Here is an 18297-nt window from a genome sequence, read left to right on the forward strand (position 1 = left end):
TAATTTGATAAGATGAGCATATGAGACCAATTGAGACTAATTGCCCTTCTTTTTGTTTTGTTTGTTTACACGCTTAGATGAGCATAACAATGGTGACGAAGAATAGTTTCTTTGTAATGAATACAACATTGTGAGTTCATATACTTTTAAAAATATATTAAAATAATTGCATGAGTCTAATCTAACTCCGGCAAAAAATTTCTTAGATGTGCCTACCTGAGTTGTATTGTTTTTCTTTGATAAATACTCTAGTTTTATTATAAAAAGGAAAGAAAGAAAGAGTACTCTAGTTTTATTGTCTTCATAGATTTTAGAAGTATGCGTAATGTACATAAGACAAATGCTAATTGATATGGGAGTACTATACTACATGTCACATGATGCCTCTTTCCTCTATATTTTTGAAAGTCAGAAAGGGAGGTTGGATTACAATATGCAACAAGGCAGAATCTCATTAAAAAAATGGTAGACATTAATTAAGAGTCTAAGAGCAGTTGGACATGCAACAATTACACCATTATTTGAGTTTTTTTTTTTTTTTTTTTAACAACGACACCATTATTTGAGTTGGAAGACATTATTATCATGAATCAATCACTAAACTTTTGCTATTATTGTAATTAATTTATAATTGAACCATGACTACTTCTTGTAATTCAGTTACATAACACCACATAAAAGTCGTTGTACCAATAAGAGGTATGGAATGAACCTGCATCTCTCTGACCTCATTGCATTCATGCGTTGACCTGTAGCTTCAGCTCGAAAGGTACCTATGCAAAATGGAAGAAGAGCCTCTTAAGCAGTCCCTGATCTATAACCATGAAGTGCATAACTCGTCATAATGGTATTCCATCCTACAGTTTGTGCATGAGTAGAAAAGTAAAATAACATCAATTTCTCAGTGGTATCTTATTATCAAAATATCAAGTTTCTTGAACAAAGTTGGTAATAAATAACCTTTAGAATGGTCTTTAGACTAGGCAAATGTTAATGTATGATTCTGCTGAGGTGGTTAAGCTGACGACTGGTCTACTTTGAACCATGCTTCTGCTGGGATCTGCAGATAAAAGGAAAGGTCGTTAAGAGGAAGTCTAAAGGTGATCGGATTTCACTCCTCTGACGCTCAAGTTAGGGAGTTGTAAAGCAAAAGCCATATCTGAAATTGGGAAGAGTCAGTAGTGATCATTACCCAGAGCACTGAGGTGGGGCCCCATTTATATAGAAGCTGGAGGCTGCTGGGGTCCTTGCCCACTGTTTAGCTGCTTTGGTTTCAGAGGATCACATCTGTCCACGTGTGCGGACACACGCGATACTCTTGCTGGGTTGTTACTGCCCAAGCACAAGTATATACATTCAGCAAGTAGGCCCGCCAATAATAATTAATGTGCAACAAATGTAGGGAAAGTATGAGAAAAAATGAATCTCGTCGGTGCAGGACGATCAACTTTCCCATGTTTCTCCTTCATGCAAGAAGCTTGTTCAGTTCCTTAGAATTGATAAACAAAGGAAAAGATAAAATTTCACTTCTCAAGCTTCCCATTCCGCAGACCAAATAAGGCCTAAATATTTAAGCTCGTTCTCTGCTCTCAATAATTAAATCAGTAATGAGTATGAAGTTAACACTCCGTGGCCTTCACCTACACAAACAAACAACATTACAATTATTATTCTGCATAGTTTGATAAGACGAGCATATGAGACTAATTGTCCTCATTTTTGTCTTTTTGTTGTTGATACGCTTGGATGAGTACAACAATGTGATTTCATATATTTTTAAAAATATATTTTAAATAATTGCATGAGTCTCATGCAGCAAAAATTTTTTTAGATGTGCCTACTACTCTAGTTCCATATTCTATTGTTTTTCTTTGATAGATACTTTAGTTTTATTGTTTTAATAGATTTTAGAAGTACGTATAACGTACATATATAAGACAAATAATAATTAATATGCGAGCACTATAAGTTGGTAAAGGTAGCGAATAAAGTTTATGAAGAAATGATGATTACACTGTTACCTTCTATATATTAGACATAATAGATGGTCCAGAAGGTGACAGTATAATCATCATTAGATTCTTATTTAACAAACGTAAGTCATAATGATTTATCTAACATGATATTAAAACTCATCACAAAAAGTGAATAATTCGCTAGTATAAACTGTATTAATTTATCTAATCTAGAATCAAAACTCAATTGATGATTATTGATTTTCTCACACCTGGTTAGAGTAACAAGTTGGTAAGGTAGAGTACAAAATTTACGAAGAAATGAAGATTATATTGCTAACTTCTATTAACAAAAGTAAGCTGTAATGATTTATCTGACATAGTAATAGAACTCAATTACAAAAGTGAACATATCATCCGTGTAACTGTTATAATTTATCAATATAATATCAGAACTCAATTGTAAGAAATGAATATATCATCTGTTCGTTATGTAAAAATATTTATATATTTAATATTTTGTGTATATTTGTATTTCTCCATCTCTAGACATAAACACAATGGCAAAAATCAAGAGAAAATGAATGGAGAGAACAAATAGAAAACATTTCTGTCACCTCTTAGGTTTCTTCCCTCATACATCTTATCTCTTACCTCTCACTTTCACATATATCCTCAATTATTAGCTCATGGATTTCATATCTGTTAATTACCTCTCAGTTTCATATATTTCCTCAGTCATTACCTCTCAGTTTCATATATTTCCTCAGTCATTACCTCAATCATGACTCCATGTTCTCTATCTCTACAACTATAGAAAATGAAAAGGAAATGGAAAATGGCGTACAATAATGAACGAGTACCGACAAGTATAGGAAGGTCCTTTTCACGTGTCGTTTCCTTATGTTTTCTCTTCCGGACAGAGCAGAGAAGATAGTGGGCTATATCTGGTCCTAATTCAGTTTACATTTGCGGCACCTCTGTCCTCAACATTTGCTACTTCTTAGAGACAGATTTTGGAGTACGTCGTGTGTCAAACACATTTCTTGTTGTTGGGTGGTCCGAAATGGAGGACAAGTCGGATTCGGGTCTGAAGGCGTCGCTGTTGGGAAACGGTGGACGTACTCGGCGACTGAGTCGTAAAAACTCGTACAGCACTCTCATAAACGACTTCATTTCGAGGCTGCCACCGAAAGTCCGAGCTGGTCTTGACCCCGATTCGCCGGAAGTGATCGACTGCTCGCGCGCCTCGGGATTAAGTGAAGGTTTGTCGGTTTCATGAAAGTGTATATGATTCTGTGATGGAGATATTACTTTGTTGTTTGTTTTATGTAGATGGTAGAGGGTTGTGCTTAGTTAATGTGGAAGAGAATGTTTGTGCTTATGTGATAATGTTTTGGCCTCTGTTTCCAACCTTTTTTTAAAAAAATAAATTTTTTTTTAAGGTCTAGAGACAAGCGGTTTGTGTGAATGTGGAAGAGATATGTGTTTGACTCCAAAACCAGTTGGCTTGCAAACTATCTCTTTTGAGCGTGTGCGCAGGTGTGCCAGCACCGTAGGGTACAGTCGTCGAGGAGTCCCTTGACCTGATTTCTTGAATCAAGCGCTGTGGACGAGGAGAGCACCAACCTCGTCACAAGGCTCTTTTCTCTGCCTTCCGGAAAAGGACTTATTGCTTTACCAATAAGGGCTTTGGTTGTGATCTATTCGTGTCACCGAATCGATACTCAACATTGTAGGTTGAGCAGAGCAATCACTGGAAAGTTCTGAGAAAACACGGGTTTTGCTAAAACGTGACTTTAGCTTCGCTGGGTTGCGAAGACGTTACCCTTGCTTCGCTGGTAGTATCGGTGGCAGTAGCACTAACAGTCGGCTCTTGGAGAGACTAGAACTAAAAGTATGGTCGCCGGGTTTCAACTAGGTTGAAGGTTTGCTCCGGGGAGGCTTTGATAATCTATGCGATTAGTTGATTTGAGAGTTGTGTCTTTGTTGTATCGCTTTAGCCTCTATTTATAGGCTACTGCAGATTCTCCTTCCAAATAGGAATGAAATATTATATTTTAGGCCATAGTTATTGGCCTTGAATCAAATCAAAACATTGATTAGTTTTGATAACTATCGTAGGTAATAATAGATTAACTGTGTTGTTGCTAGAATGTAGGCAAAGTTAATTGCCTCTTGGAGTCCTGAACGTAATCTTCTTGGATGCACGTATCTTAATTGCAAATATGTCATCACGAGGACTTTGTAGCTCGCGGCATGCATATATATATATATATATATATATATATATATATATATATCCTGTTGATGACAATCAAGCATGATTGCATGCCTACCATCTCTCCCACGTCCATTGAGGCTTAATTGCAATATATCTGGGACCCCCTGGTTCCTTGCATGCATGGCTCTTGGCCATGATCCCTTCCTTATTTGGTCCTCCATAGGACTTAATTGCATGAGAATATATGATTCGCATGGCTCTCGTCCTTGCTCCCTCTTGCACCATACTTGGTAATCAAACAAATAGATCATCATTAATTATCAAATATTTGATAATTAATAGTAATCAGTGAATATCTAGATTTGCTTCAAAATTGTTTGGCCTCCAAGTAGACTTTATTTAGTCTCTACATAATATTTTCCGAACTTGTCGGAAATATATGCTTGGGCCACGGATCTTGGCCTGGTTTTCTTCGAGTCCCCTTCGTCGGGAAAAAATGTTAATTTTGGGTTCAAACAATATGTTTGTTTGGTGAAGTATTTGTGTTTGTTTGGTTTTATGAGGAACTAAAGAAAAGGGGTGTGATTACTGGTTAGTGTGAATGTAGAAGAGAAATGTGCTTGTGATTTTGTGATGAAATATTTTTGGTTTTCTTGGATCAAACGGAAGGTCTAGTTTTTGGTCTTTGTGGTTTCTTGTGTGGTGTGCTTAGATGGTGATTATGTTGTTTGGTAAGATTGGGAAAATGTGGAAGAATGTTTGTGATTCTGTGGTAAAGTTTTTGCCTTTGCCTTGTTTTATGAGGAACGAACGAAAGGTGTGTTATGTGCTCAGTATCTGTGGATGAGAAATGCTTTGGATTTGTGAAAAAGTCGTGGCCTTTCTTTCATTTTGCAAAGGTTATTTGTGGTTTGGTTTCTGATAAGAGGAGCATATGAGACTAATTGCCTTTGTTTTTGTTTGTTTGTTGTTGATACACTTGGATAAGTACGATAATGTGATTTTTGTTTTAGAGAAACGGGAATTGAGAGAAACTCGTTGTGTATTTCATTGATAATAGGGGTCTCTTTATATAGAGGATTACAATGAATAGAATCTGAATCATACTAGGATAGGTAATCATACATTAAATAGGAATATCTAGATTCTTCTAATTAAACTCTATTCTTCTAATTAAACTCTATTACCACTAGGTCAAGTAATACAGGGTTTGGGCCAGACAAAAAATAGAGACCTACTTGAACACTCCCCCTTGTGTCGCCCAAATGCTGTGCTTCTCTCGTTGCTTAGCTAAAAACCTTGTCAAGTAATAAAAACCCAGTAGGATAAAAATAACCTTGGTCGAAGGGGAAAAAGAGCACAACACACCTTTCACGTTTCGAGATTTACATGTAGACATCTCCCCCTGATGTCTGCGCCTCCCCCTGATGACTACGATCATGAGAGTTCAGATAATTTCCGCAAGCCAATTCTTGCCACATGTTTCTCGAACGTGGATTTGGGCAATGACTTAATAAACAAGTTTGCCACATTGTCGTCAGATCGAACCTGGTTTACTTTGATCTTGAGGAGCTTCTGTTGTTGCTGATTCTAGAAGAATTTAGGCGATATGTGCTTGTTGTTGTTGCCTTTGATGTAGCCCTGTTTCATTTGCTCAATGCAAGCAGCATTGTCCTCATAAATGCTCGTTGGCTCATCTGTGGTAGACTTCAGACCAAAACTACTTCGAACATGCGTAACTATGGATCGTAGCCATATACATTCACGAACTGCTTTGTGAAGAGCAATAATCTCTGCATGATTCGAAGATGTAGCGACTAAGGTTTGTTTAGTAGATCTCAAAGATATCGCGGTCTTACCTATGGTGAAAACATAACCAGTTTGGGAACGACCTTTGTGCGGGTCAGAGAGATACCCAACATCAGCAAAACCTTCCAAAACACTTATATTATTTTGGGATAGGGATAGGTGACCCAAACTCCTATGTATGGCGTCACTGGCATTTGATGGGTCCGAATCCATCTTCTCTCTATAGGGATAGAACAAGCTCATATCAATCGTACCACTTAAGTATCGAAAGATATCTTTAACACCAGACCAATGACATCGTGTTAGCGTAGAGCTATATCTAGCTAATAGGTTAACAGCGAATGAGATGTCCGGTCTCATGCATTGTGCCAAGTACAATAATTCGCCTATTGCACTTAGGTATGACACTTATGCCTCTAGCACTTCTTCGTCGTCATCCTTTGGAAAAAATGGATCATTCTTTGGATTAAGACTGCAGACGACCATTGGGGTGCTTGAAGGCTTAATCTTATCAGTATTAAAACGCCTAAGCATCTGTATAAGCTTATTGATGAATCAGGATACCATCTTCACAGTGCTCAAGTTCCAAACCGAGGCAAAACCGTGTTCTTCCAAGATCTTTAATCTCAAACTCGGATTTCAAGTGTTCAGCGGTTTCCCTTAACTCTTCAAGGGTGCCAATTATATTCATGTCATCGACATAAACCGTTACTATTGCAAATCCGAAACTTGTCCTTTTTATGAACACACATGGGCATAGTTCATTGTTGATATATCCCTTACCAATCAAGTAGTCACTTAGACTATTATACCACATCCGTCCGGATTGTTTCAATCCATATAGTGAGCATCTTAACCTTATAGAGAACGCGCTTCGTGGTTTAGAGATACTTGATTTGGGTATCAGGAACCTTCATGTATATTTCTGTATCAAGATCCCCATATAGATAAGCAGTAACCACATCCATAAGCTACATGTTCAGTTTTTCGGAAACTACCAAACTGACAAGGTAGCGAAATGTTATGACATCCATTACGGAAGAATAGGTCTCCTCGTAGTCGATTTCAGGGTGTTGTGTGAAGCTTTGTGCCACAAGGCGAGCTTTGTACCTTACAATCTCGTTTCTCTCATTACACTTTCTAACGAATACCCATGTATGGCCAACTGGTTTGGTGTTGGGCAGTATTGGTACAACCTTTCCAAATACCTTTCTTTTTGCTAGAGAATCAAGTTATGCCTGGATTGCATCTTTCTATTTTGGCCAATCAGCTCTATGTTGGCATTCATTAACGGAGCGTGGTTCGATGTCATCGGTCTTAATAATCTCACGAGCTACTGAAAACGCGAATACATCATCAATGATGCTGGAGTTTCTCTCCCACGTCCCATGTACACTAGTGTAATTTACAGAGATCTCTACGTTCTCAGGAATAGGGTCTGACATTGAGGTGTCCCCCATGATGTCTCTTGGACATAACCATAATCTGGAACATCCTCATGAGACAGATTTTGAGTATCGATGATCAAAGGATCTGTTTGTGCCTCATTCGCTCTCTTTCTAGGGTGAGTATCATTCGAACCAATTGGTCTACCACGCTTCCTCACGGGACCTGTGGCCATAGACCCCCCATCATTACCATTTTGGGCAATGGCGCCATCTCCTGGTGTCATAGGAGTGGCGTTATATCCAGTATTCGGGACATTAATCCTTGCAGGCACTTTTGCAGCAGGTATGTGTGATCTCATCACTTTTGCAACACCAGAAAACGTATCAGGTAGAGTATCTACTACATTCTGAAGCTCGATTATTCTTCGCACTTCAAGTTCAGACTGTGCGGTATGTGGATTGAGATGAGACATAGTAGAGATAGACCACGACAATTCCTGTCGTTCCTGTTGAATATCTGTGTTCTTATCTCCCCATAATGATGGGAAAACTATCTCATCAAAGTGACAATCAACAAATCTAGCGGTAAAGAGATCGCCTGTCAAGGGTTCACGATAGCAGAAGATAGTTGGAGATTCATAGCCAACATAGATGCCCATTCGTCGTTGTGGACCTATCTTAGTACACTGTGGCGGCGTAATAGGCACATAAATGGCACACCTAAAAATGCGTAAGTGAAAGATATTAGGCTCGTACCCAGTCACTAGCTATAACGCAGAGTAAGATTGGGATGTAGTGGGTCGTAGATGAATTTGCGTTGCTGCATGCAATATTGCATATCCCCAAGCAGAAACAGGGAGATTGGTGCACATAACCAATGTTCGAGCTATCATCTGTAGTCTTTTGATCGCGGCTTCTGCGAGACCATTTTGGGTATGAACATGGGGAATTGGATGCTCTACATCAATCCCCAGTGACATGCAATATTCATTGAAAGTTTTCGATGTAAATTCCCCAACATTATCAAGTCGAATTGACTTAATAGGATAGTCAGGGTAGTGAGCCCATAGATGGATAATATGTGTGAGGAGTTTAGCATAAGCAGCATTTCGAGTGGATAACAGCGTAACATGTGACCAGCTTGTCGACGCATCAACCAATATCATAAAATATTTAAAAGGTCTGCATTGGAATATGGGTGATGGTTGAATTGGTCCACAGATATCCCCATGGAATATGGATAATATGGGTGATGGTTGAATTGGTCCACAGATATCCTTTTGGATACTCGGTAAGAATGGAATGAGTATTTTGGGATCCTTTGCATAGGACGATCTTGGTCCTAATTTCCTGAAGGAACAAGCTTTTCAAAATGAGCGAGGGGCCTTAGAAGCAACTAATGATGATTTTGGTTAGGCCTGAGCGACTGTAGCACTATTAGAAGAAAAATGTGTGACTACATCACCCATCATGGCGTTGGAACCATGGAAAGTGGCATCCATGGAGAGAATATTCCATGTCGTCATGGCCATGGTTGGCGCCATTTATGGCATTGTCACAAGGGACTTGGGCGGCCTTAAGGCTTCCCAAGACAGTTGCGGTTGCAGCGGTCTTACTAAGTCAGGGAATCAATTTTCGATTCTTGGTTCTTCTCACTCTGAAGAATGGATGTTCGTGTGAAGTCTTTAGTATACGGAGCATCATATCATGACCATGATGTCCTAGTCGGTCATGCCAAAACCAGTATGTGTCGGAATCCAAGAGATATTCTCTTATTACATTATTGGATTCAATTGGTCGAATTGTAATGACATAAAGTCCACTAGATTGACACATAAGCTTCTCTAAGATGTGCTTCCGTCCGCAATCATTAGAGGTAATGCAAATAAACTCTTTTCCATTCTCAGTATGCGTTTCCATATGGAATTTGTTGGCTCTGATATCCTTGATGCTTAATAGTTAATAAGGTTCAATTTGCCTTAGGAGCGTAGAGAGTTTCTGCAACTTTAATCAAGGTGCCATTAGGCAATAGGAATTGGGTCATTCCATGTCCTTGAACTAAACCTGATGGCCCAGCCATCGTAGTCACAGAGGAAAATGTAGGCAACATCTCCAAGAATAATTGCCTATGGCGTAGAATGGTGTGTGCAGTCGCACTATCTGCAAGACATTGTAGTTCTCCAGAATCCATTCCTAAAAGAAAAGCTCGTAATTAAAAAGGAGTCATAAAGAAAAGAACTAAACTTTTATTAATAAGCTAACGAGATTACATCATTGTCTCTTCCACTAGAGAAAATCTAACCCAAGAACTAGCTAATGCAAAACAATGGTAATCGTCTAACTTTTTTTGGTAATTCCAACGCAAATGTGACCAGGTGAATGGAGAGATGTCGGTGGAGCAAAGCTCTTTTAAGTACCACTAATCTCAAAACCTATCTAGACATCACATTTTTATTGAGTACACCTACTTTGAAGAAAGATTAAACCAGTGGCATCTACTACAAAAATAATATGGCAATTGCCTACATCTCTTGGAAAATAAAAAGACTTAATCAAAATCACCAGTTTCTGGGTCTTGATCCTTGAAGTCTTCCACCCTTAGATCGAGATAGCCATTTTGATCTTCTTGTTCCATGTAATTTGCCTCCCTTGCTTCACGATACATCTTGTATGTGTTTGCAACATTTTGGGATGCTTTACACGCCCTTGCCCAATGTCTGGGTAGTCCACATCTAAGACAAGCATCTTTATGGTCAGGTTTCCTTAATCGAGGCGCTTTATGGTCAGCTTTGAGGACGGTTCCTTTCTTTGGTGGCGTCACCACCATAACTGGAGGCTTGGCCTCTCTCTCTCTCTTCACACGTTTACCACCACGGTTCCATGCACGCCTATCTTGGTGGTTTCCTTCCTCTTTAGGGCAAGAATATGGACCAGAACGTCCAAAATTATCCATATCCTTAGGGTTTCACTCCTTGTGCCCTCTCTTAGGGGCACGACTATAATTAGACTCCAGAATTAACTTGGCTCCCACGAGTCTAGAGTTATAATTTTTCACAAGTATGTTATCATGCTTTCCAGCCACATTCATGGCGCCAATAAGCTCATGAAATCTTGTGATGCGTCTAGCATTGACATCAATCCGATAGTTCTTGGCTACCATCAATGCAGAGATGGGGAAGGTAGAGAGAGTCTTCTCGATCAACATCGTATCAGTGATTTTCTGCCCACAGAATTCCATCAAAGACTTGATACGAAGTGTTTCCGAATTATAGTCAAGTACAGATTTGATATCACAGAAGCGGAGGCTATGCCATCTCACTTGTAAGTAGGGAAGCAGGGAGTCACGAACATTGCCAAAACACTGCTCGAGTTCTACCCATAGTTTTCTTAGGTCTTCCTCATTGTGGTACTCATTCTGAAGCGCATTATTCATATGTCTTGTCATGAGAATGATGGCTTTAGCTTTATTCGCCTTTCTCGTAATTCTATTTGCTTCAAAAGCAGCAGCTTGTTGAGGAGTAAGCACATCCTGACTTGGCTCTTGGATCGTACTTAGGATCCCATTAGCCTTAAGATGCTAGCGCATATCACGGACCCGCTTGTGGTATGCTGCGTCTGTTGTCTCTAGTGGAGCGAAGCTCAACTTGTTCAGGTTGCTCATCCTGAAAAACAACAAGAAAAATAGGGTTAGTTTCGGAGCGAAATAGGCTACCACAAAAACAATAAAAATTTCTGAGCTTAGTCGCTTACAACAAATTGAGAATTTCCGAGCGTAGTCGCTTCCAAGAAATTCGATTCCAAGACAGGTTGGATTAGATCGAAACAATGATGTTTGTCGTCAATTGTTTAATCTCAACAAACTCTAAGTTTGGAGGACTCTACAAGCTCCAAGCTTGGAGTGAGCACAAACCCCCACAGTTCGGCTTTTTGGTCTCCTCTATGAAGAAGAAAGGGGGGTAGAAGAAGGGAGGTTGCAAGTCCCTGAGAAAAAAGAAGATAAAAGGATGAAAAACTTCAAAAACGGGAACTTTTAGAAAAGTTTACCTTGAAAAGTTGCCCGAAATCTTGACCAGAAAATATCGTTGAAGATGGCCAGAAAAGTCACCGGAGGTCGCCGGAAAAGTGGCTAGAAACTGGTGGCCGGCGGTGATGGCCGGAGCAAGGCTGGGCTGTTGCGGAGGCTGTGCAGGGGCTGTTGGCAGGTGTCGGCAGCAGGCGTGTAGGGGCTTGGCAGGTGTCTCGGCAGGTGTCTGCAGATGTCGGCAGCAGGTGCGCAGGGGCTAGGCAGGTGTCGACAGGGGCCTGTGCAGGGTTGTCGACAGGTCTCGGCAGATGTTGCAGGGACACTCGGCAGATGCTTGGCAAGACACTCGGCAGATGCTCGGCAAGTGCAGGCACAGGGGTGCGCAGGTCTCGGCAGCTTCTCAGCAGATGCGCAGGGGCAGGCACAAGGCAGGGGCCGGTTCGGATTTTCAAAGGGCCGGTTCAGGTGGATTCCAGCTGGTTCTGGGCTCCTTTAGGGTTTAGGGACTAAGGCTTCGATATGTGGGGCGGTGATTGCTGGAATTTGAGGGTTATGAAATTAGGGTTTTCAGGGTTAGGACTTCATGCTGATAACCTGTTTTAGAGAAACGGGAATTGAGAGAAAATCATTGTGTATTCTCATTGATAATAGTGGTCTCTTTATATAGAGGATTACAATGCATAGAATCTGAATCATACTAGGAAAGGTAATCATACATTGAATAAGAATATCTAGATTCTTCTAATTAAACCCTATTACCACTAGGTCAAGTAACCTAGGGTTTGGGCCAAACACAAAATAGGGACATACTTGAACAATTTCATATATTTACAAAAATTTATTTTAAATAATTGTATAAGTCTCATCTAACTGCAAAATCGTTCATAGATGTGCCTAGTCTAGTTATATTGTTTTTTGTTTGGTGGATACTCTAGTTTTATTGTTTTAATAGATTTTGGAAATATGTATAACGTTAATAAGACAAATACGTACAAACTTTTTGACGACATGATGATTCTATTGTCAACTTCTATTAGATTCTTGTTTAACAAACGTAAGCTATGATGATTTTATCTGACATGGTATTAGAACTCATTGCAAAAAGTGAATATATCCTCCATATAAACTGTAATAATTTATCTAATCTAGGATCAGAACTCAATTGTGTTGTAGTAAAAATGGAATTGCAAAGAGAATTCTGTATTATTATTGATAATAGGAGTCCTTTGTATAGGAATTTACAGAGTATATGAAACGTAATAGAATCTGAATATAACTAGGAAATCTAGAACCTTCTCCTATTACAACTCTAAGACTAAACCCTAGTTTGAAGAGGCACACATGATATCGACTTCCTTCAACAAATTGATAATTATTGATTTTTTTTTTTTTTTTACTCATGGTAGGAAGAATAAGCTGGTAAGGTAGAGCACAAAGTTTTTGAAGAAATGAAGATTATATTGCCAACGATTCTATTAGATTCTTGCTTAACAAACATAAGCTATAATGATTTATCTAACATAGTAATAGAGCTCAATTGAAGAAAAAAACTAAATACATTCGTACTCTTTAAAGTGTTATAATTTATCTAATGAAATATCATAACTCCAATTGCAAGAAATAAATGCATCATCCATTCGTTACGTAAAAATATGTATATATGTAATATGTTGTGAATATTTGTATTTCTCCATCTCCTCTTCTTTAGGCATAAACACGATGGCAAAAATCAAGAGAAAATGAACGGAGAGAACAAATGAAGTTGAAAAGTAAACTAAGAGCAAATTCTACGACATCGATCTCCTAAGTTTCTTCCCTCACAATTCTTATCTCTTACCTCTCTCTTTCATCTGTATCCTCAATTATTAGCTCCTGATTCCGTATCTATTGCCTCTCACTTTCATGTATTTTCTCAAATATTACCTCATGATTCCATATCTCTCACCTCTCATGACTCCGTGTTCTCTCTACGATTATAGAAAAGGAAAAGACATTGGAAAATGGAGCACAACAGTAAATGAGTACCGACAAGTATAGAAAGGTCCTCTTCACGTGTCGTTTCCTTGTATTTTCTCATCCGGACAGAGCAGGGAAGATGGTGGGCTATATTTGGTGCCTAATTTAATTAGTTTACAGTTGCAGTTGCAACACCTCTGTCCTCAAGATTTGCTACTTCTTAGAGACACAGATTTTGGAGTACGTCGTGTGTCAAACACATTTCTTGTTTTTGGGTGGTCTGAAATGGAGGACAAGTCGGATTCGGGTGTGAAGGCGTCGCTGTTGGGCAGCGGTGGACGTAGTCGGCGACTGAGTCGGAGAAACTCGTACAACACCCTCGTTTACGACTTCGTTTCGAGGCTGCCACCGAAAGTCCGAGCTGGTCTTGACCCCGAGTCGCCGGAAGTGATCGACTGCTCACGTGCCTCGGGATTAAGCGAAGGTTGGTCGGTTTTATAAAAGTGTCTAGGATTCTGTGATTTGTTGTTTGCTTTATGAAAAGGGTTGTCCTTAGTTAACGTGGAGGAGAATGTTTCTGTTTATGTGATAAAGTTGTGGCCTCTGTTTCCTGCTGTTTTTTTTGGGAGGTCCAGAGAAAAGGGTTGTGGTTTGTGTGAATGTGGAAGAGAAATGTTTGTGTGATAGAGATCTTGTGTTTGTTTGGTTTTATGAGGAACCAAAGAAAAGGGGTGTGGGACAATGCTTGGTGGTTCAAGTGGTAAGGAGCTTGTTCCCTTAAGCAAGTTCTCGAGTTCTAGCCTTGTGAATGGAGCAGCCACTATTGGGAGAGTTTCCCCCTAAATGGGGTCCGATTCGGCTCGAGAGAGATTAGTCCTTACCTAGGGGATACCTTGGTTTAACCCAAAAAAAAGAAAAGGGGTGTGGTTAGAGTGAATGTGGAAGAGAACAGTGCTTGTGATTTTGTGATGAAAGTTTTTGGCTTTCTTGGATCAAACGGAATGTTTAGTTTTTGGTGTATGTGGTTTCGTGTGTGATGTGCTGAGATGGTGATTATGTTGTTTGATAAGATTAGGAAAATGTGGAAGAAGAATGTGTGTGATTCTGTGGTAAAGTTTTCGCCTTTGTTTCGTTTTCTGAGGAACGAACAAAAGGCATGTTTTGTGCTTAGTGTTTGTGGACGAGAAATACTTTGGATTTGTGAAAAACTTTTGGACTTTAATTTTATGAAGGTCATTTGTGGTTTGGTTTCTGGTGGAATTTGATGATTATGTAATTTCTCCTCAACCAAACATATTAATTAAACTCTGAAATTCTTCAACTTGGGTGCTGTCTCTGATTAGAGCCCAGAATATTCGAAGGTTTTGACAAGATGAACAAGACTATAGATATGGCTATGCCCCTGAATCATCTGCATTTTTGGACGTAAAATGTCTTTCGGGGCCTCAAATTTGTATGTAGAAGCCTTTTGGGAAGTGGGAATTGTTTCGCCATTGTCATTTGTGATCCTGCCATTTTTTAGTGTGTTCTTTCATTTTCGGAGGAACCAAATAGAAGGTTTGGTATACCGTGTTACATTGATTATCCTTGTCTTTTGTTTATTTCTTTTTCTTCCTTTTCTCTGCAACCAAATATATGTGCAACTAAGTAGCCTTGGAATCGCCATTTCGGCCTCCCTGTGTTTATTTGGCTTCTACTTAATTGCAGGAGAGAAGGACTACTATGAAAAACAATTTGCAACCCTTAAATCCTTTGAGGAAGTTGACACTGTAGTCGCCGCTGAGTCCATTGATGCGGAAAATGAGGAAAATCTTGCAGAACAAGCACAACATGAAAGAGCAATGAAGATTTCCAATTATGCAAATATAATTCTCTTGGCACTTAAGGTAATTTGTCACTTCAATTGGCTTCAAAGCAAATATGTTTTACAACGCTTTTTTAAAGTAGTTAAATAGTATGTGTTCTTACATTGTTATAAGATTTTTGGGATGTGCAGATTTATGCTACTGTAAAAAGCGGGTCCATAGCCATTGCTGCTTCAACACTAGATTCTTTACTAGATCTCATGGCGGGTGGCATACTCTGGTTCACTCACCTGGCAATGAAGAACGTTAATATCTACCACTATCCTATTGGAAAATTGAGGGTGCAGCCTGTTGGCATAATCATCTTTGCTGCTGTCATGGCTACACTTGGTATGTCATTGTAGTTTTTCTTGTCCTTAGTATGATACCAAATTGGTTATAGTCTTTGCTGCTTTTACCTCTTGTCATAATATATTGTGAACTTCTTTGCCAGATCAATTTATCTTGCATCATGTTTTAGCTTCTATTTTTTATTTTGCGATGGATAGGTTCTGCTTTATTTGTTGATCAATAAGTATAGTTAAGGAAACCCAACTTCTGCCTTATATAACATTTTTTACCATAGTTGTCATCCAAGTCAGCAAGCAATTGCAACATCAAAAGATCATGAATAGTGGGATTAGTGGTCAATCTAGCTCAGACCAGATATTTTATAAGGAGTTACTGTTATATTCTCCTATTGCAGAAATATTTTAGGATATTCCTGAAGAGATTTTTAAAGACTAGAGGAGTTGAATGTTGAACGTTCATGTTATATATCTTGGTGCCAAAGAACAAGGCAAATAAAGATTCATTTCCTCTGCTCACTCATACTTTACTCTGCACATAAAAGTAAAGATTTTGAGTGAGCATTCTTTTTATTTCCAGTGTGCATGATGTATATCTCTAAGTAACAGACTGTAGAACAGAGACACAATGATGAGGACATGAAATTAGTCTTTCAGAAAATGTCATGCTGCTGCCTTTTTTTCTTTTCCTATTTTCATTTTCTACCATTGATTCAAAGGTTAAGTTTCAAATATAATTAAGCCAGACTGCATTTCATACATCAACGACGACCAACATTACTTTTCTATGCTTCCACTCCTTGCAGGGTTTCAGGTATTGATCCAGGCCGTAGAACAATTAATTACAGCTGATCCCACTGAAAGTCTGACCTCAGATCAATTGGCATGGTTGTATGGAATCATGTTGTTTGCTACTGTGGTAAAACTTGCACTGTGGCTCTATTGCAGAACCTCAGGAAATAAGATTGTCCGTGCCTATGCAGAGGTTACTGCTGCTTCTTTATTGTTATCTGTTTCAACAGATGGGGTTATGTTCTATTTTCACAAGTTGTATGACATCTTTCAATGCCAATGACCAGGATCACTATTTTGATGTGGTCACTAATGTAGTGGGATTAGTTGCTGCTGTGCTTGCTGATAAGTATTACTGGTGGATTGATCCTACTGGTGCTATTATCCTTGCTCTGTATACGATCATAAATTGGTCCAAAACTGTCATGGAAAATGCAGGTACTTTTTCTAGCTTCTCTTTGCTGCATTTTAATCTAAGGAAGACTTCCAGATTATGAATTGGAAAATCTTCATATTTTTTAGAGTTCACATACCGTTAAGTGTTGTTTCTTATTTAAACGGCTTCAAAAGATGTTCCTTGTATTTCTACTTCAACTAGTCTAACCGTGGTCTGAAACATGCAGTTTCGCTGGTGGGACAGTCAGCCCCTCCTGAATTCCTACAAATGTTGACATATGTTGTCATAAGGCACCCTCAAGTGAAGCGTGTTGACACAGTTCGTGCTTACACATTTGGTGTTCTTTATTTTGTGGAGGTTGGTCATATTAGAGATGATTTCAACAGTACAATATCGTGTGACGTTATGGAATCAAATCCTTTCTTCTGTGTTCTATCTCAAAAAATGCAATTGTTTTGAAAATAATTGCTTTGTTGAAACAGGTTGACATTGAACTCCCAGAAGAATTACCCTTGAAAGAAGCACATGCCATTGGAGAGTCCCTCCAGATAAATCTTGAGAAGATTCCAGAAGTTGAGCGAGCATTTGTTCATCTTGACTTTGAATGCGACCACAAACCAGAGCACAATATACTCGTCAAGCTTCCAAGCAGTCAGCCCTGATTCAGTGATATCTGTCAATTTCAGAGTCAGTCAGGTACTCGATCGGGCTACTTGTTGGGTAGGTTTGTATTGCATATGTATGCATTAGTCTATTTTCATTTTTGTGGGTTAATAAGGAAAGAAACTGGCACCGTGTGCCCTTTACATGTTGTCTTTTAGAAATTGTTGTGGCCAGATTTTAGTGTGATAAGCGAGAGAAGAGATGAAAATCAGTTCAAATGACATATTGTACGAAGTAGGTTTTGGGACTTAGCCCTGTTTGTACCCACATTTGCTGTCCACTCAGCTAATGTGCATATAGTTGTTGAATGTTGTGAATTACAATAAGCCGCTCAAATGAACAAATGGGCCTATGACCAAAAACTAGGCCCATGAATAATTGGACAGTTCATTTGGTCCATGACAAATTGGATAAAAACTAGGCCGATGGAGGGTTTCGAAAGTTAAGTTGTTGGTTATTAGCCGACCGGTAGTCATCAATTGAAAAGAAAGTTTATTGTCTAAAAGCCAATTGGCTAGTTGTTCAAATCATGCTAGTCAGTTTCCAACTTGGACTCAGGAACTTGGGAAGACAATAGCTGACAGACAGAGAAAGTTGATAAGTGATAAAGATGAAATTTGATCAAGTTAGTATCGACTTAAAGTTCACGTTAGCCGATAAGGAGAGTTCAACCCAAGTTAGTTTGCTTCACGATTAGTTCCAGCCGTTGATGACGATCATCAAAGTCGATCAATTAAGACGGAGTCCAGCATTAAGTCAGCCGAAGATAAGCATCGGAGCCAAATCAAGATAGAGTCATTAAGCCATGAGGAGCCAAAATTCCACTCAACTTCGAATAGTGAAGAGATCCGTTCAGGTCACAAAGCAGCCAATATAAATAGAAGCATTGACAGACGATAGAGAACACAGACAAGTCCAGAAACTCAAACCATCAAGC

At 39.1% G+C, this 18297-nt stretch overlaps 1 protein-coding gene across 1 annotated transcript; it reads left to right on the top strand.

Moving 5' to 3' along the window:
• The first annotated feature begins 13376 nt into the window (after nucleotides 1–13376).
• On the top strand, nucleotides 13377–17627 carry LOC112166505 (metal tolerance protein 4). Its single transcript, XM_024303371.2, has 7 exons — nucleotides 13377–13840; nucleotides 15064–15242; nucleotides 15353–15551; nucleotides 16315–16493; nucleotides 16588–16738; nucleotides 16924–17054; nucleotides 17180–17627. The coding sequence occupies exons 1-7, from the start codon at nucleotides 13642–13644 to the stop codon at nucleotides 17357–17359; spliced, it is 1218 nt and encodes a 405-aa protein (XP_024159139.1). The 5' UTR covers nucleotides 13377–13641; the 3' UTR covers nucleotides 17360–17627.
• The last annotated feature ends 670 nt before the right edge of the window (nucleotides 17628–18297 follow it).

This window comes from Rosa chinensis, chromosome 5, assembly GCF_002994745.2.
Source record: "Rosa chinensis cultivar Old Blush chromosome 5, RchiOBHm-V2, whole genome shotgun sequence".
Lineage (NCBI taxonomy): Eukaryota > Viridiplantae > Streptophyta > Magnoliopsida > Rosales > Rosaceae > Rosa > Rosa chinensis.

Bases quoted from the DNA above. Each gene is read 5' to 3' on its own strand.
- LOC112166505 (XM_024303371.2), top strand. From the start codon at position 13,642: ATGGAGGACAAGTCGGATTCGGGTGTGAAGGCGTCGCTGTTGGGCAGC. The intron at 13,841-15,063 runs GTTGGTCGGTTT...ACTTAATTGCAG, and splicing joins TGCCTCGGGATTAAGCGAAG to GAGAGAAGGACTACTATGAA. The intron at 15,552-16,314 runs GTATGTCATTGT...CACTCCTTGCAG, and splicing joins TGCTGTCATGGCTACACTTG to GGTTTCAGGTATTGATCCAG.